The following is a 19,801-nucleotide window of genomic DNA, read 5'->3' on the forward strand; positions in this document are numbered from 1 at the left end:
CGCTGTATCTGTGCAGATGCAGTTAACCGTTTTGACTAATCTAGTGCCTTTTGGAACCTTGTCTCTTTTGGGCCACTGCTGTGGCCGTTGGGATACATTTGAGGGGTGACTTGAGATGCACCGGGCTTGTATCTGATCCACCGGGGCTGTTTGGGACAGGGTCGATGTTACCAAATCATAGCATCCTGCAACTGCATCAGTTTCAGTTCCTTTTATTCTGATTCTGAGCTTCGGTTTCAGCGGCCTTTTCATTAATTTGAACCTCGAACCCACTCCGTGGTTGAAAGCACGCCGTTAACCGCTTGCATCTTTAATCTGCCAGTCGGCCTTGGCGGTGTTTAGCGCGCGAAGATGAAGCACACTTGGACGGTAGATGCTCCTTCTCTCTTTTGTGAGCTCGTCGGAGACGGAGGCCGCTCGTTTTGGATGTTTGTAAAACATAAGTGATGTTTCCAGAGCTCTCAATCACTCTTGAGGGTTTTCCCCCCCTCCCTGGGTTTGCAGCGATGCCGCATATAGCTCCCCAGAGAATTCTGAAGTGCTGCCAGAAATTGGTGCTAAAGACCTCCACTTCAGTTTCCTTGGATCTCTCAGGCTGTAGCCTCAGTGCTTCTTCACAATGGCAGTTAGGGGCACCTCTCTCCTTCTGAACAAATTCCCTTTTCCTTCTGACTAGCAATAATTGTGAATCCTCGACTATCGCAGCCAGGCGTGAAGCTTTGGCTGAAACAAAGAGTGACAGACACTACCTAATGGACGCGTATCCCAATTTTTAAATAGTTTTTAAAGAGTCCAGAGTAGACCTTCACTTTGCAAGGCTGTTAACGATGCCCTGTTTTAGAGGTCATGAATTTGTAGGGTCGCCTGTAAATTGAACACAGCTTCAAAGGCAAGTTACCTGTTCTGGAAATCTGTCTTTTCTCTCACCCTTCCTTCAAAGGAGCCTTGGGGTAGTGTTTGCAGTTCTCACAGCAATCCTGTTGTTTAGGTTTTGTTAGTTTGAGTGAGAACTGTATGGCTGAGTGGATGTGCAAACATATATCTCTTGGGTTTGAGCTCAACAAATGCACCACACTGGCGGTGTAATAAGTCCTGCTCCATATTCTCTAAGGTGCATTGCACAGTCTCATCCACATTTTCTGGGGCTAAGACTGTGTCGTGCCACACCACAGTTCCGCCTGGCAGCTTGAGTGAGGGTAGAAGAAAATTGGGGTTCACATTGGCAGTGGGAACCAGCAACCTCTCCGGCTTTGAGCGGACCAATGAAACGCAGATTCCAACCGGCTTGCATTTTTCTTTTGCAAAAAGAAGGGGGTGTGTCCTTAGTGAAATGCACCACCCTGCTGGTGTCTGGTTGGCCGGTGTGCTGGGGCTGGGCTGTGAAATGCCCACCCCCTTTTTGTCATGCACTGGAAAAAGCAACCTCCTCTCTCTTTACTTGGCCCTTCCTCTCTGCAACTACAGGGCAAGCAAACCTTGCAGTATTTTTATCCCACTGAGTCCTGTTCCAGCTGATGCAGCACGAAGCCCAGAGGAATCTGAACCCGGCGCTGTTCGTTACAGTCTTGTTTCCCAGATGACATTGCGGGCGCTTGTAAGGGGGCGACTGCCACCACCTGGCTTTTGGAAGAGGAAAGAGGGATTTAACATGTTCCCACCGTGGCTGCCGTCTTGGATCTAGGAAGAAAGGAGAGAGTGGAGAACCACTGTATGGGATTGGAGAACTTTCCTTTGGGCCTCTTGGTGGCTGTAAGTGTTTTGTGTGAAGGAAGGAAACATGTGTGTGTGTGTGTGTGTGTGTGTGTGTGAGAGAGAGAATGGATTGAAAGAGTAGCAAGGAGTAAATTGCCTCATAACACAATCAGTTTATTTGTTCCAGAAACACTACTGCGGGCATAATTAACTGTAACACTTGAAATGTAGTAATTATGCCTTTAAAAACCACAAGAGGAAATGTGAAAGAAAAGGTACTCAACTATTTGTTTCGATTAGTTTAATCCCCCATTTGTCTTCTTTCCACTTTATTGCTTCGGCACCGGACCTCCCCAATTAGATTAAACCCAAGCAGCGGTTTATTTATTGATCTGAAAGGGGGGAGGGAGTTAATTTTGCCTCTTTCCCCATTTCCAAGTGCAGAGGAGTATCCGGTTTAATAGCAATAATAAACAAGCAGATTTCCTGCATTTCCCGTTTGCACGGCTTTAATCCTCAGCAACTGTCGTCTGCCACCAAAGATCTTTGTGTCTGCCCTTGGCCCCCTGTGCAAATTTCACAAGCTTCTGAATCCAGGACTTTGAATAACGCTTGGCGCTCTTCAGGCGCATCTCATCCTTGCAGCCCCGGCCCAACAATAAATCCGCAGATGAACTTCAGAGAGACAGGCATATAATTACTTGGAGTGTCTATTACTTTTCCTGTTGGTATTTCATTCCACCAAAGGTGGGTGATGATTAAAATGTCACCTGGGCGGACAGAGCCCTGATCTTGTGTTCACAGGCTGGTACACATTCTGTGAACAGCAGGAGGGGAATTGTGGGGCGGGGGGGGGGGGGGGCAGCAGTGATGATACCTCGGGCGTGCAACTAATGATTCTGTTCTTATCTGCTGGTATATGTATGGTGAAGCTAGATCCATAAATGGATCCCTCACATTTTTAAAGAGATACCTAACGGAGTTCTTATCTGTATCTTTCCACTAACAGCTCAGGGAGGGGGCAGTTTTCATTGGAAAACGAGTGGCGAGGGAGAGGTTAACCCCTTTCCTTTTGCACTAATCTGAATCACGCACATGCACAAACACACACCGTTAGTTCTTTAAACCGTGTGAGAGATCCATTCACAGGTCTTGCTTTCTTGGGCTCTTTGTGAACCCTCATTCAACTCCGGGGGTGGAGGATTACCTGGTACTCCTATTTTACAAATGCAGTCTGGGTAGGCAGATGTCCATACATGACCCTGTCCCCTTTTAACTACACTTTAAGGCCTAGGTGTCAAACTCGCGGCCCTCCAGATGTTATGGACTACAGTTTCCATCATTCCCTGCCAGCCGGCAAGGGATGATGGGAACTATAGTCCATAACATCTGGAGGGCTGCGAGTTTGACACCTGTGCTTTAAGGGATCAGGTTACAAGTGGGCGTGCTTTCTTCTCCTTTCCATTAGCTTTCACCATGGTCAAGAATTATGCTGGAGCTACTGCTAATGATGCCACATTGCTCACAACAGGGTTTTTAAACAGCTTCAGACCAGATTAAGAGTCAACTTTGGCTAGCGATAACCATAGTTAATAGAAGGGTTGATATAACCCTCCATCAATTTTAATTACTGGAGGGGGTTCATTAAGAGGTTCCACCATGGCAAGGTCTTTGCCAGCTGAGCAACTTGTCCAAAGCCACTGTTAGAAGCCATGGCCAAGCTAGGATTCAAATCCAAGACCCAGCCCATCCGTCCCAGCCCCCTCCCCATGTCTGACTTAGGTTCTGTGATCCTCCCTTACAGTGGCCTTAAAAAAATAAAAAATAAAACCAATAGATGCCAGTTGCTGCTTTGAAGCTTTTCCCCTGAGTGAAGCATTGTGAATAGGCTTGTGTGGCTTAACTGTTTTTGATCAATAGAAGATCTTGTTCCTAGAGATGCCCCTTTGAAAATGTCAAAGGAACATGAAAACCTAATACTTTAATAAGTGCAAGATACTATCCCTTTCTGTTTATGAAAAGCCTTTGGCGAGAAGACCAAGTACTGTGAGGAAGCTCTGCCTTCTTCCAGGGTCAAGTTAGCTCAGTGGTTCCAAAAAGTGTCCTACAGATCAGGGGCACCTGCCCTGAGGGAGATGAAACTCATCCCTAACCTCCAGAGCTCACTTTTATTATTATTTTTGTACACTTTTATTAATTTATAGATCGCCTTCCTGGGTGAAGGCTCCAGGCGGATGACAAAATAACAAAATTAAATTCAAACCAAAAGCGGAGACCTCTGGTAAGCAATGCGGCGGGGCGGGGCAAGGACGGCTGAACTAGAAATAAAAAAACTGCCCAAGATGTGATGGGTTGTGGAGAGTGGCCCACTAAGGTAGAAGATGGTGCGGAAAAAGGACAGCGTGGCATATACACTTAACAACATCAAACATGGCAAAAGATGGTGTCAGCCTCTTTAGGTGCTCATAGGGATATAAGTGAAGTAAATATAACGCAATGAATGAAAATACAAGGCATCAGCCCAGGTACATTGGCTGGGAAGTTGAGGTTCGCTGCCTGTTGAATAAATGTTTGGGGGCTGAGCCTGACAGTCTATCATCGTGGTTAGCCCGAAACGTATGTCTTCACTGAACAAGTTTTCATTTGTGCTCCAGCTGCATCAAGAAAAGCTGAATTTTAGCTACTTGTAACTGAAAGGAAGCAGGAGAGAGGAGGAAGATGTCGTAAATTGTTTTGGGAAGAAAAGCGGTCTGCAGATATCTACATAATTAAGTTTGGCTCAGTCGTATTATTACTAGGCTATGCAATGCACACAATAGTTTGTTTGTTTTATTTTTATCCTCCTTTTTCTGGTCAAAATTAGCTGCATTTTAAAAATCGTTTTGCAGGAATTAAATGCCCAACACAAGCAACATTACTGCTGGCAATGAAAGTTCTTTGAGGAGGGGGTTCATCATTGGAACCAAGCATGATTTGGAAGGGAGGGGGGGATTGCTCTACTTCCATTAATTCCATTGAGAACCACTGGAAGGAAGAGGGAAGCAAGGGTCCCAGATGATGCTAAGTATAAGCTTGGTTGGTGACCTAGACCTGGTGTCTCCTGCCCTCCTGTTCTTCCATGGAGTATGGGGAGGGGTCAGTGGGGGCAGGTGCTAGCTGCAGACTTGTACAGACCACTGGGAACTTGAATAAGGAGTTATTTTTTGTTGCCTTTGCCGTTGACTCGCCTCCTGGCATGATTCTTTCCCTGTGGACAGAATGGTCAAGAAATGAGCTTGTCGCTCTTATTGACGTAAATGAGTCGGTGAAAATATAGCACCGCCCGTTTAGTGGGCAAAATGGCCATGCTCTGTTTGCCTCCTTGATATTCTCTTGGTACTGTTCTTCCCCTATGATCATTTTACTTTGTTCTAAAACTTTTAAGCTGCTTTTCTCTCTCTGTGATTTAAAATAAATAAATAAATTACTCTAGTGGTATAAACAGAGGCGGAGCTAGGGGAAACTGCACCTGCGGCACGCATGCGCCCTGTGCCCCTGCCACAGGAATGCCCCTGCCACGTCCCTGGAATGCCCCGGGCATGCCTTCATTGAGGCTCTGCCACCGCCGCTCTGCCTGGGGCGTGCCCCACCCCCCTCCCTGTGGGTGCTACGCCACTGAGTATAAAAAATTAAAAACTGTGAGCTGATAAAACATATTTTGGAGAGGAGGTGACAGAATGGAGACTGAGAGAGACTGAATCTTGCTCCTGAACTTCTTGGCAGGTATTTGAACCCAGGTCAGCAGGCCCAAATTCAACACTGGAACTGCTGGGCTACTGTGGCCACTGCTTCTAGGACCACATTTACCACGTTCATGAGTTCACTCTGCTGACCGTGACATGTAGGCTGCGTGTCACAGGCCTTTTCTGCACGCACAGCTTTCTACAGATTTTCCCCATAGTCAAACCTTGTGTCTTGGAAACCTTTTCTGTGAAATCATTCACACTCCTCCTTTACCCTCCCTTCATTTTCTCCCTTGTCTCTTTGGTTGCATTTATTCCACACCAATGGCTGAAGACATATTATTGCTAATGACGGTGGGATATCATCTGTGACACAGGAGAACAGCCCTCCCCTTCAGACATTGTGCCTCCCATCATTCTCCAATTTTTTAAAACTTTTTTAAAATTCTCTGATCATATTAGCAATGTAATGTTCAGATACTAGCCAGGTCAATTGTATCAACTTTGTCAGTTTCCTGAATGAATAGTCTCAGCTTAAGGGGAAGATCCCATGTATCTGCAATTAGGAGCAAGTGAAATTGGCAAGGAAAGTTGCTTTTCAGGAAGAAATTGATGAGGGACTGCTGCAGCTCTGTCCGGGGCGTCCCCCCCTCCCAGTGGGTGCTACGCCACTGAGTATAAAAATTACCCTAGTGGTAATTTTCATCCCAATCCCTTGTTGATTTCCTCCTGCAAAAGTAACTTTCCTTGTCAATTTCACTTACTCCTAAAAGTGGGCACAGTGTACCTTCACCTTAAGGTGAAATCATGCATTTAGGATGAAATTGACAAAACTAATGTAATAAGTCTGTGCCCTTACAGTACATTTCTAATGTGGCAGAGAAAAAAGTGAAAATAAATTCCTTTCAAAAATGGAGGATGAAGGAGAGGAGAAAATGGCTGAAGGGGAGGTTGGGTAACTACACGGGGATACGAATAAGGCCCAGATGTTTGATGGGGTAAAACAATAAAGATCATTTCATCACGATCACATGCTGAAGGGAAGCTGGATTGGAATTGGATCGAAAAAAGATAACTATAAACCTATGGAGAAAAAACAAAGGGAAAAATGTGTGATATTAAAAGAAAAAAGTAGCAATTGACGGCAAGATACATCATAAACAGCTCATGCAGGAAAGGTCATAGGCATATTGGTGTTTATTTGAGTTTAGGAAATGGGACTAGCTTGGGCCGTTATCCATCTTGTTTTATGGACAGGTTCAAAAAAGGCCTTTGACTTCTTTTACTTAGTACATTTTTATCTCCCCAGTTTTTCAGGAGCTCAAAAGTGGCACACAGCAGTTTCCCCTGCTGCCATTTTATCCCCACAACCACCTTGGAGGTAGGTTAGGCTGAGAGAAGGTGTGTATTTGTGACTGGCCAAAGCCTTTGTGGCAGAACTGTGTTTCCAGGTGTCCACTAGGCGTTTTTAGAAAACGGGACGGGACCTTTGACGAGCAAGGCTTCTGATTGGCCTCGGGAGATTTGATTGGCTATGCCCATTTTCGGAAGCATTGCTTTGGCTGCAGCTGCCACCACAGTGCAAGGATCTCCACTGTACGACTGGCAGTCAGTTGCAGCAGCCATTTTGTAGCTGTCTGCTCCTGGAGCAGCTGTTGTGTGGCTGTGTCCGTTGTACTGTGTCAGAATTCCAGAGGTGCCCGCCGGCTCAAAGGGTCAGTGGTGTGACCACTACTTGCCACGGGATTGCATTACATTCAGTCTGTCAAATGCAGGTTCCTGCTGCCTAATGGATTGGATTCACTACAGAACTGCAGCGATTGCTTATTCCCTCTCAGTGGGGTCTCTTCAAAGACCACCTCCCCATTCTCTTGTAGTTGAGCTCGGGCATCACACTTCCAGCCTCCGTTCTGCCATTACCTTGCTATTTAGTGAATCTATCCCCCACTTTTCTTTTCATTTTTACAGTTCATTTCTCTTGCTCCCCTAATCCTGGTGGGCGATTTTATTTTCTCCTTCTTGCTCCTTTATTATTATTTTTTACTGTGCTAATTGCTCCCTTGATCTCTCTGCGGTTGCGACACAAATCCTGGCAGTGAGAGGTGTCTCTCCCCCCCTTTAAACATATGCTTTTTCTCACACACCTGTTTAATCCCCCCCTCCCCAGCTCAACCTTATTTTGGGTTTTACCCTCCAGGATGCACTTCAGGCAACTGGAAGTTACCCAGTGACTGTTCTGAAAAGCTGACAGCGAAACACTTGTAGCAGAGGAGTGCGGAGGCTTTAAAATCCTTATTTCGCCTCCAATGTTTGGAGAAAGGGATTTTTATTAAAATCCTACATCTGTTGTTCTGCTCTGCTCAAGACTTATCCCCCTGGATAAACAAGGCACTGTTAATGACTTGTATTATTTATAGGGGTAAGCCCCTGTATTAGGGAAGGCTTTATATTCCACTGCCACAGTTTACTCTGGAAGGTAGAATATATTCTGTTATCCCTTGAAAGTTTGTCACATGCTAAGCCTCGGATAGAGAGCGATAACAAGGACCCTTTTTTATTTTCCTTTATTTGTTTTCTCCTCTCCTAAGGGGATCCAGAGTAGCTTACAGCGTTCTCCCCTTCTTCATTCTATCCTCACAACAACCATGTGAAATAAGTTAGACTGATACTGTGTGGTTGGGCCCCAAGTGTCTTTATCAAAGTAGGGAAGTGATGGCGAACCTTTTCGAGACCGAGTGCCCAAACTGCAACTCAAAACCCACTTATTTATCGCAAAGTGACAACACTGCAATTTAACCTGAATACTGAGGTTTTAGTTTAGAAAAAACGGTTGGCTCTGAGGTGTGCGTTACTCGGGAGTAAGCTTGGTGAAGCAACCATGCAATACTTTGAATGGGAGAATCATGACCCTCAGAGGGTTTACTCAGAAGCAAGGCCAGCCTGGATGTGTGTGTGCATGGGGGTGATTTTCCACTCCCCCTACATGACGAACTCTGTGCGCCCTTGCCTACAGAGAGGGCTCTGAGTGCCACCTCTGGCATGCGTGCCATAGGTTTGCCGCCACTGAAGTAGGGGTTTGAACCTCAGGTTCCCAGATCCTAGACAGCCACTCTAATTCAGCGGTTCCCAACTTTTTTTCAGTCCATGAGCAAATTGGGAGAAGAGACAGTGAGCATTACCCAGAAATGGCTGACCCAGGAAGCGGGCCTGTGTCCCAAATGACCTTAGAAATGGCTGCCCTCAGGAGACGGAGCCAAAGGCAATACTTCCCTCTTTGCAAATGGATTGCATGAGGGAAATAAAGAGAAATCAAAGAAAACCAGGGGGTTGAGAAAGAGGAGAGGGAATAAAGAGGAAAGGCTAAAGGGGGAATGGAACCAAGACCTCTTGATCCTCCAGAATAGGTGTCAAACTCACCTCCAGGTGTTCATGGACTACAATTCCCATCAGCCCATGCCAGCAGGGCCAATTGGCCATGCTAGCAGGGGCTGCTGGGAATTGTAGGCCATGAACATCTGGAGGACCTGAGTTTGACACCGATGTGTCTAGTGGCTGTCCCTGCTGTTGTGGCCACACTGTTTCCACAGAACACAGGCAGCCAAGAACAAGCTCTGTCTTACGATGGTCCTGCTTACTTTCTGAAAAGCTTGGCGGGTACCCACGGACATCGCTTTGGGGAACACCTCTCTAACAACCCTACCAGACTGACTGTCATGTAGGGTTATGGAGTCAGTTATTACATTAGAGTTCATGGATTGCTGAACTGGACATTTGTGATGCATATGCCCCTTCTTGAGTATCCATTTAAAGCACTGGCTTGTGCCCTTCTGGCCCGCTCAGCCAAGTTAGATACTTCATCACACAGACAAAGCTCTTCCACTGAAGGAGCGATAGTTTGGAGGCCACACTAATCAAGCCAGGTTGCAGTCCCTGAGCCAGGAGCACCCCCTAAATCTAACTCCCAATCAGCAGCGCGTTGTAGGGGTTGATTTGGGAGGATATCTGTCTGTGCATTGGAGACTGAGGGAAAAAGACACACTTTTCAGTCCTCCTCGATATCTTGTTCATTTTAGGATAATTCTGCGTGCAGGCTTTTATTGTGTTAGATTTGCTAAAAGGGCTTTAGAAACCAGTTAATTAATGGGATAGAAGCCTCTCCGCATTTGGATTTATTTTGCCTAATGAGGAAGCCCTGCAGAGGAATCTGGGTTATTTTTATAGATTGTGTGCTAGGCCAGCATGATACGTTCACCTGCCTGTTGCACTACGATAGCCCAAAACCCGGCATATTGGACCTGGGGGGAAGGGGGGGTGTCACGTGAACTACATGTGATATGCTCTGCGGCCCACCCCAGCTTTGTATTTGAGGGGAGGCTCAGTTAGCAGGCTGTTCTGTAGCCAAATTTTCTTCTACTTCATATTCTCCTCTTAGAAGCATTGAGAAATTCCAGGGGGCCCCAGAGCGCAGTTGGGAAGACATCCGAGATGCCTTGTTCCGGCATGCCCCCCCGAACCACTGCTCAGCTGAACTGCAGCGTGAAAAGAGCGGCAAAGATCTGTCCCCTCCAGAACTTGGAAACTGACCCTTTTACATTCTGTGACTTTTCTCACAAATCCAAAATTGAAATATAAGTGTAGCACTTGGGTAATCTCAGGCACCATCTTTGTCTTTGAAATGTCACTTCATTGGTCTTTTTTTTTTTGTAAAAAAAAGCATACCTTATTTCTTTCTTTTCTCTTTCCTCTCCCCCTTTTGCCTCTTGTGTCTTTTTTTTTCTTTTGGTGTGTGTGTTTTCTTTGTTTTTCCCACTCAGCACCAGCCTCCCTTTCTCCGATCTCGGGAACTTTTACACCAACCCATGCCGCAGCTCCGTGCCCTTTCTGGCCTGCCGCTCGTGCCACTGGCTCGGACATAACCAAGGGTAAATCGCTTGGGGGTAGCGATGGGCAGCTCGGCGTCGTCGCTGGCCGCCGAGACAGAGTCGGACCATGGCTTCACTGGGCCAACCTACCCAGGGCACCTGGCTGCAAGCTGGTATAGGAGTAGTCCTGACAGCCCATTTTGGGAAAGCGCCCTTATAACACGGCAGCATCAACACCTGAATCCCCGAGCACGAAGGTAAGAAAGCACGGGGAGGTGCTTGCTCTCATACCTCTCAGCTCTGTCCCGGGTATAGGCCCACCCGCCGAGGAGGCTGAATCGCTAACCGTTGTCCTTGCTGGCTGGAGCCGCGTTCCTGTTGAAGCAAACTTTTCATTTCCTGGTAGCCAGCCATACTCTACAAAATCCTTTGCTCATATTCACTCTGCCCGTTCTGATGCTATGATCACTGGGAAGTCAGACGGGACGGATCAGTGTTTCTATAGCTTAGATGCAAGGAGCCATTTTTAGGCGCCACTATCAAATCTCTCTGGGCCTCTTTGGGGGACAGCCTTCGGTGTTCCTAGCTGCGTTTTTCCAAACGGCAATTCTGATGCTTCTTAAATTTTCCATTCCATGTTTGCTTTTAGAAGAAGTTATTTTACCAGCTTCCAGCTTCTTGCTAGAAAATGGGTGGCACTCTCTCGCAGGTAGGGTTGTCTGTCACCGGGCCCAATTGCGAGTGCAGGCGGCACGACAAGCCTTCAACTGCCTGCGACAGTCATAGGGGAGGACTGGGAGGAAAAATACACCCCTGGAGGGAGAAAGAGCCTTTCCAGGCAGCCCTGTGCCACGCGTGGCTTGGCCAGTTACCTCTCAGGACAAGGCAAGAGCCGCAAGCTGGTGGCAGCTGGCACCTGCCCCATGGACGAGGGCTGCCCCTTGGCCAGTTCTTGCATTCCTGTGTCTCCCCCTGTTCCATTTGCCCTCCTTGGCATCTCCAGTCACAGTGAATCTGGCAGCAACATTGGGAAATGCCCTCCTCAGGAATCCTAAGCCTCAGAGCACCCTCTCTATGGTCTAGGAGCTGGTATGGCTGCTTAGGACTCAGCCCTGGCCCTGAGCAGACTAATTTCAGTTTCACAAATGGCAGGAAGCACATCTCCCGGCATCCGTCTGCTGGGGAGGCCTTCCTTTGTGGTGCTGCATCGAGTAGGCGAGATCCCTGCCCAGAGAAAGTCCCGGAGAGTGATTGTCACGGAGAGGATTTTTGCCGTGCCTTGTCGAGATTTCCTCCCTAATGAAACCTACCAGTCAAACATCTGGTTAATGAACTTGCATCCCCGTTCAGCACACCCACTCACATGCGCGCACACATACACTGCTTCTCCCCCACTGTTAAAATCTGCCTTCCTGACGCCTTGCCCTAGAGGCTCTTGCAGATTGAGAGGTATGTCAAAAGCAGCTAAGAATGCGCTGGCCGGGAGGGTGGGGAGGGGGTGCTTGGCTTTTGAAAGCGTGTGGTGTCGAGCGCTAAGCATATTGAAGCCTCTGATTAGTGCTTGCTTTTTATAGCTTTGTGTGTGTGTGTGTGCGCGCGCACCCTTCTTAGCCTGTGTGGAAATTGCTGCTTGTTAGAAAACAGCAGTTTGCCTGCGTCTTAGCTTGGCTCAGAAGACGTTTGCTGTGTGCCGCGTGGTGCGTTTGCTTTCCTTCCCCCTCTCGCCTGTTGCCGTGCGCCCCAGGCATTTCTTGCATGCACCTTCTGCACTCTGGTCTTGACGGTGTGGGAGGGGGCTCTCCTTGTGGCAAATTAATCCACTTTTTTTCTCTTTCAGCTTTGCCTTGAATTTCTGGTCGGGTTTTTTTCCCCCCAGTGGCATCAACCCGGGTGGTTTTTGTATCTTGTGATCAGGAGTTTGGAAATGCTGAAAAGGAAGTTTTCATAAATCCCCTCTGGGAGTTTGGAATAAGCCAGGCTGCTTCTGGGTCACATGCCTCTGAGTTGCATTTCTCCTACCACCTTTTCCCTCTGGGTTGAATGTTTAGAAACTTCCCACGACAAACGGGGAAGTGGCGGAACGCAAAGCAAATTGTGGGTAGTGGAGCTTGGGAAACCCGAGTGTGCCGTGTGTGGGCGGTTGGCTTAAAGGTCGGCAAATAGCAATGTGAATGTTGCAAGATTCGGAGAGATTAGTTCTCCTTGCACCCCACAACCATTTCTGGCTTCTGTTGATTAGCTTCCGCTAGCAATTTCCATGTATCTAGGTTTTTTCCCATGCATTCAAAAAAAATCCTTGATAGGGAAGTAGTGCACCTTGGGAATGGAAGAGTTTGGTTTAAATCCAGCGCTGTTGGACTTTGAGAAAGAGAAAGGTGGTGGTGATTTGTTTGATAGGAGCGAGCGACTATCCGGAAGGCTGAAATCTGCTTTCTTATGGGACAGATAAGGTTTGATTGGGTGATGCAGGGGGGGACAGAGAGTGAGGCAGTGGCTCCGCGGGAGTGGCTTACCAAAGCACTGCAGCTGACAACAGAGTGGGTTTTTACACACATCTCACCTGCAGGTGGTAAAGCTGGGTATCACAAATTGATGTGTCGCATCTTGGTCTGAGTAGTTCACGTATGGAGGCCATTTTGACCTTTTCTTTGAAGGAGGAGAGACAAGGTCCTCTCGTATTTATCCTTACAACTCTGGCTGCTTCAACAGCAGAACATGTCATGAGCCAGCACCTAGGTACTTACCAGGATACAGAGGACTTTGAGGCAGAACCTGAGGCCAGGGGAAGACCAGGCAGCAGAGTCAACACCCTGCCTGATGACATACAAGTGGAGGAGCCTGCAGATTCTCCTAGGGAACCCAGTGATGAGCCAGCTATGCATAGGAGGCAGAAGCAAAGGCTGCTACTGCAGAAGCACAGAAGGAATGCTCATTCGGCAGCAAAGTATGGGAAATCAGAAGTCTCTGCGTCTGATGAGGATTCACTCCTCACAGAATTCCAGCCCGCCGAAAAAGGCTCTCTATATAAGCCTTCCTGTGAACTTGCTTCTGCCTGGGTGCAACAAGTGTGTTACCTGTTGCCTCTGTGTGCCTGGTCCTTCGTTGATTCCTAGCCTGTTCCTCGGTTCCCCTTGACCTATTGGACTGTGACCTGACTAGGCCTTGCCTGCTGCCTAACGTGACCTATTGGACTATGACCTGACTACGCCTTGCCTGCCGCCTGCCTTGACCCATTGGACTGTGACCTGACCATGCTTGTGCTTGCCATCTGCTTTGCCCTCTGGGGTCAGACCGGGCCCCACCCCTGCCTGCTGGCAGCCAGAACTCGAGGCCACTCAGAGAGCCTTGTGTGTCTTCCGCAGAGATTCAAACTCAGGTCTCCTTGACGCAATAGCTTCCACTAGGAGTGAGGGGAGCTGAGCTGTGTCTATCGTTGCTCGCTGACTCCTCTGCTTGGGTTGTGTCTTTACCCTGTTTTGGTGTGCCGTTCATTTTGCATTCCTGTTGACGGCTTGCATATGGTTTCCAACTCCACGTTAGGAAATTCTTGAAAATTCAGAAGGTGGGGTTTGGGGAGGGGTTTAGGCAGCAGAGCCACTCTGCAGGGTATATTACCACAGACACCTTCCAAAGCAGCCATTTTCTCCAGAGAAACTGATCCCTGTAGTCGCAGTGAATTCTGGGAGACCTCCAGGGCCCACCTGGTGGGAGGCAGCCATATCCTTGCACCAAAGGGCAACCCTGTTGGTTTGCTAATGCAACTTTTCCAAGGCTGCCTTAATAGCTCTTCCTTGTGATTAGTTTCCCCCTTCCACTGAGAAGCTGGTGTCGAAAGCTGGCAGGTTGAACTAGCCAGCAGGCCTGCCTGGTTGCAACCTGAGTGCATTAACACAGAAAAGGAAATTGTGTGTTTAAAGGAGACGAAGGAGCCAACACAAAAGGGAGAATGCGTTTTCCGCCGGCTTGCTATATAGCTGCAGAGTTTTTCAACTGGAAGTACATTGCATAGGAAAGTTGTAAAGGCCTTAGGTGAGCGCCACTTGAGGCCTGTCAGGAAACCGAAAGCGGGACAACGGACTCTCTTTTACGGCACCGGCACAGAAGAATAATTCAGTAGTCTCAGCAGAGCTCCTGGCACCTTTTCAATCAGAAGAGTGATTTACGGGTTGAATTTCAAGGCGGGCTGGATGACAGCGCGGGGCAAAGGCCTCGTGTCAGTACCCAGATCAAGGCCACACAAACAGCGTTCAAGTTTTCTTTCTCTGTCTTCATGTTCTAAAGCAATTACAGAGGGAGCAAATTTGAGTGCCGGGACTTTGCCTTACGCCAGCTTTAAAAAAACACACAACCCAGCCTTTGAATGCACTGTTTCAAAGAGCCGTCACCCAATAGGCAGCAGGTCTGGCTTTGCGCAGCAAAATCTACGGCCGTCGGTCGACTTGGCTTTCCCCAGCAGTCTCTTATCGGTGTGCCTGCCAGAGGCCTTTCTGCCAACTGTGCTTCGCTAGATGTGTGCTGGGCAGAGATTTTTTTCCCCCAGGCTGGGTTTGCAAGCGTCTTCCATTTTGTGTGTGGGTGGACACAGGAGCCCTTAAGACGCTTGGGAAGTCAGCGGAAGGGACCTCACGGCAAGAGGGCCACAGCTGACTTGCATGCCCGTTGCAATGCGATTTGCATGGATCTGGTGCAAACTGCAAATGCGCTCCCTCCCCCCCAGCAGGGCTCATTGTGTTGCTCAGCTGATGCTGTTCTTTCGATGACGTGGCCTCAGACTGTGTATCTGACATCTCTTACTTTACTTTAAGCCTTGTGGCGCCTCTCAAGACAGGTTTTTGTGGCACTCTTTTTGTTAGAGACCGTTTCCTCGGATGCGGCTTATGTGAGATGAACTATTACAGAGCGTGTCATGGAGTCCTAGATGGAAGAGGCCCTCCAGTTCAACTTCTCCTGTTGAGTGCCGGAAATCTACGGCCCCAGTATTCTTGACAGATGGTTCTCCAGTGAGAGAGGACCTTCCACCACCCATGTGGGATAGTGGTTAAGAGCGGCAGACTCTGATCTGGAGAACTGGGTTTGATTCCCCACTCCTCCACATGAACGGCACACCCTTACGCGGTGAACTGGACTTGTTTCCCTGCTCCTATACATGAAGCCTGCTGGGTGAACTCTGTCAGCCCCACCTACCTCACAAGGTGTCTGTTCTGGGGAGAAGGGAAGGAGTTTGTAAGCCCCTTTGAGTCTCCTTACAGAAGAGAAAGGGGAGGGGGTATAAATCCAAACTCTTCTTCTGCTCTTCATGATGAACTGCTCCTACCGTGGCATTTCTCCCAATTTTGCCCACATATACGCCATTCTGTATCTTAATCCCATTGGTTTTGCTCCTCTGAAAATGCCCACAGCAAGTCCGACTATGAAGCTCCAGGAGTGTAAGACTGTGTCACCTTGATGTGAAAACCAGAGGAATGGGATTGAATTTCTGAAGCACACAATTGCATTTGTGCCCTGCCCCAATTCAATTTACCCTGAGCCCCAACTGCATTTGTACTCCCGGCCACTTTAGAACTCCAAACGGCATATGTGACGTTCCATCCCAGACCCACCGGGGCGGCTTAACTTCAGCAAGGTAGTTTGGTCAAATCCCATTGAGTTGTGCTGTGGATAACCGCCACCAGACTGACTAGGCTTTGTAGCCGGCTGGTGAAAACTCAGTTTCTACTCATTGTGGTTTATTGTGACTTCTGCAGTTACAAGCTGCCGTTGAGCTGGCTGTCTCACCGGAGAAGCAATAAGGGGATGTTTTTTGTAGGAGGCAGAAAAACTGCAGTGTCCACACAAATTTGGGTTGTTACTTGTGGAATGGGGTTGGGGCTCAGTCGGCAGAGTATCTGTGGAAGGTCCCAGATTCAGTCCTCAGCAGCTCCAGTTAAAAGGATTGTGTTGTCAGTGATGTGGAAAACCGTTATTGTAGACCATGGAGAGCTTCTGCCAGCCAGAGCTGGCAAGATTGACCTTGAGAGAGCAATGACCGTACTCATTTGTATGTTTTTTGGCTAATCGGTTTGGCAGGGGGCAGGTTGCATGATTGTTCTGAAACTGATATACGTAAACAATGGGGAAAAAACATGCAACTGCTTTAGAAATTTTCGGCATATGTACATTTTAAAACTGGTGCTGGAAAAGGCTTCGGCTTCGTTCCCTGTTTTGGGTCTGAACTTCTCAGCTATCAACTTGCTTCCTCCATAAGGACTAGAACACCTTTTTGTTGAAAAGGAAAACGACAGTTCTCAGAAGTCTTTCTCACCCCAGTCTAAGTGCTACAGGGAAAGAGGTCAGATGGAATGCTCTGTTGGAAAGAGGGAAAATGTGTGCGATTTTGTTTTGTTTTTTGGTTTATCCTCCTAAAGATTTAGTCATCTGCCTTGGAGCTGCTCCGCCACACACGTGGCCACATCTCTGGCTTCTGCAAAGATGCTTTTGCCCAGGGCTTTATTTTCCCCCAGTAAATTGTATCCCACCCTTGTCTGGCTTTGTAATCTATTTGTTTTAAATGGCACAAAGCCCTGAATGTGCTCCAACTCAGTGAATGTAATTGACTCTGTGGGGGGGGGGGGGTTGTCTTCTTTCTCCTCCCCCCCAACTTCTGAATACTTGAGTGAATTCGTCCACATCTGTGCAAAAGCCAACCACAACGCAAGCGTGCGCAAGGGGATTTTGCAAATCTCTGGGGATGCGCCGTAATTGGCACATGGCTCCTGCCTCTCCCTGCAAAGAGTTGGACAAACGCAGGGATAGAGAGATGATCGGAATTGAGTTTGACATACCCCACGCCCAAGCGGCACTGAGTAACGCTTCTGGTTTTTGATGTGCTAAATGTGAAGAAAACCAGCACGGCGGTTTCCTTCCCTCAATGATGCGAAAAGGTGGCTGGACTGTGTATGATGGGTCGGAAGTGGAGCTCCTGGTAGTATGATTGGGGTGATTTGAGGACTTCAGGTTAGCATCTCTGGGTGGCTCTCCTGCCATTCATTTCCCCCTGCCCAGATCTGAGACTGAGGCCAGTGTCGAAAGCAGACTTTTTGGTGCCCTTCAAAAGTTGACAAGTCGAAGCCCAGGGTCAAAATATATCACCCAAGGGGCCTTAAATGGTGACCAAGCAACTTGGCTTGGGGCCTAAATAAATAAAGTTATTCACACTCCTGTATTTCCCCCTCCAAAGTGTAATCGTGGTTGTCAAAATCTTCTAGAAAGATAATTGCGTACTTTGTGCGATAACACTCCCGCAGGTACACACAGCTTGACATGAGACTGCTTTAGGAACCCCAAAATGCTGTGGCATTTTCTTGGCTTTTGTTTCCAGGTTTTGGGTGTCCCAGGAGAACGGGGTGGGGGGATGTCTCCCTTTTTTCCTTCTCCAGGGACTCTTTCTGTGCTCCTGTGGTGCTGAACTAGGATAGCGGGAAGCTACCGCGTGACCACTCTAGCCACAGCAGACCCATCACTTGAGCAGTGGGGATTACGGTGCGATAGAACTGAAGTAGTGCTCGAGATTCTTACCGTCACTGTGAGTATCCCTGGAGGGCGAGCTTTAAGGCGGGGCTAAAGGTTGTTCTGGTGTTTGAAGAAACCCCTTCACTGTCTCTGCCATCTCCTCTTCGCAAGCAACGAAGTGCATCTCCCATTTTTGCCGCGTGTGCCTATGGGGGGACCTCCCCCCACTTGAGAATCTTGAAGACTGCAGGCTGAGCAACTGAGACGTACCGGAAGGTCGAGAAGCATATGTTAAATGTTCATTACTGCTCTTTTTGCCTTTGATCTGTGCCAGCAGCCTCTCCTCTTGTGCATTAAAGCAAAGGTCAAGTCTGTTTGCGTTAGTAATGAGAGAAAAAAGGATGTTGAGCTCTCTCTACCTGTGTATGAATACATATAAAAGGCTAGCTAGATGGATGGATAGATGGATTCAAATGCAGTCGGGCCATGCAGAGTTCATTAGTGTGGACATTCTGCATCTGATTAAAACACACAGCTTAATTTTTCCTGTTCAGTTACACAATTATACAGCCTGGGGCGCCCGGCTGCTCTGCTGTCCGTGGGCACAGCCATTAATTGGATTGCAAACGGCCTGGTTTGCTCCACGAAGGATGACATATTTCTGACCTGCGTCTTCTGCATTACAGCGGAAGCAGCCTCCTGGTTGCCTTAAATAATTTCCTTCCTGCCCACGGTCTGAGAGGTCCAAGTAGAGTGGGCGATTTTGCTCTCCCTACAGCCGCCCTGCATTTGCTGCCTTGCCTCTCTTGGATTGGTCCCAAATCTCCACGGCTTCTGGCTGGTATCCTGAACTCTCGCCTGCCAGACATGACCTTGTTCATGCTCACTTAGGCAGGAGCAGATAGGGAGGTCTCCAGGGTCTCTGCTTTTGCCAAGGGTCACTGGGTTTCCCCCTGTAGTCTCAGGAGATGAGGAACGCAAGAAATAACATTGTGGAGTGGATCTGCTCTGGTCTAAAGGCCAGTGCTCAAAATCCCAGGTTATGGAAGAGATCTTGTTGAATTCTATATCTGTCCCTTTAGATATATTTACTTATGCCTTTATTTATGGAGCAGCAGTGGTGTAGTGGTTAAGAGCAGGTGCACTCTAATCTGGAGAACTGGGCTTCATTCCCTGCTCTGCCACTTGAGCTGTGGAGGCTTATCTGATGAATCGGATTAGCTTGTGCACTCCAACACATGCCAGCTGGGTGACCTTGGACTAGTCACAACTCTCAACCCCACCTACCTCACAGGGTGTTTTTTGTGTTGGGGGGGAAGGGAAAGGAGATTGTAAGACCCTTTGAATCTCCTTACAGGAGAGAAAAGGGGGGGATATAAATCCAAACTCTTCTTCCTCTTCTTAAACAGATCTTCAGCCAGGAATGTTGAAGAGTTACTATTACAGTCATGCCTAACCTTACCCCCTCACATACTGTGGTTGGCTCCACCTCCTGTAGTAGCCATTTTGTGGTTGTGCCCACCACCCTTAGTCAAAATTCCAAAGTTACCCGCAGGCTCAAAAAGATGTGAGCAGGGGGACACTCCTCTCTAACCACTACACAACACTGGCTCCTTTTTCAGGGGGAAGGCTATAGCGAGTGCACAGTTTGACTGTGGTTTGTTCAGGGCCCCTGGACCCCTCACAGTTGAAGCGCTGCCTGTAGATCGTGCATGGGCTGCAGTAATCCGCTGTCCGGGCTTTTGAAGTCTGGGTGGCGTCAACTTCTCAGAACACACAGCTCCAGGGCTGTATAGACTGCATCGGTTACCTGTCAGTTGCCAGACCCGGTTCAGAAATTCTTCGTAGCCTCGGGTCCTCCTACTGACAAGCTTCCTCTCCCAGTACGCTCCCTTTCGCCAGCCGAGCTCTTCAGACAGGTTTCCCTGTCGTTGCCCTCTCTTGGGCCTGCCCGCTTGGCAACGGTCAGGTTGCGAGCTCTCGCTGAGACACTGTGGAGGAGTGGAGGAGACCTTCCTTTCCTGCCTTCGGAGAGGC

General features: G+C 48.3%; 1 protein-coding gene across 4 annotated transcripts in view; it reads left to right on the forward strand.

Annotated features, from left to right (window-relative positions):
• Nucleotides 1-19,801, forward strand: part of CAPN15 (calpain 15) — a 77,989-nt gene that overhangs the window by 17,020 nt on the left and 41,168 nt on the right. The window contains exon 2 of one of the 4 annotated variants that reach the window (XM_048494432.1): nt 10,229-10,533. The exons of 1 other annotated variant lie outside the window; for it this stretch is intronic. In XM_048494432.1, coding sequence (XP_048350389.1) covers nt 10,358-10,533 — 176 coding nt within the window. In that variant the 5' untranslated portion in view covers nt 10,229-10,357. Of the gene's footprint in view, nt 1-1,453; nt 1,750-10,228; nt 10,534-11,682; nt 11,726-19,801 lie in introns of those variants that run through there. 2 more of the 4 variants (XM_048494434.1, XM_048494435.1) reach the window with 2 other exon arrangements.

Source organism: Sphaerodactylus townsendi, linkage group LG04 (assembly GCF_021028975.2).
Source record: "Sphaerodactylus townsendi isolate TG3544 linkage group LG04, MPM_Stown_v2.3, whole genome shotgun sequence".
Taxonomy (NCBI): domain Eukaryota; kingdom Metazoa; phylum Chordata; class Lepidosauria; order Squamata; family Sphaerodactylidae; genus Sphaerodactylus; species Sphaerodactylus townsendi.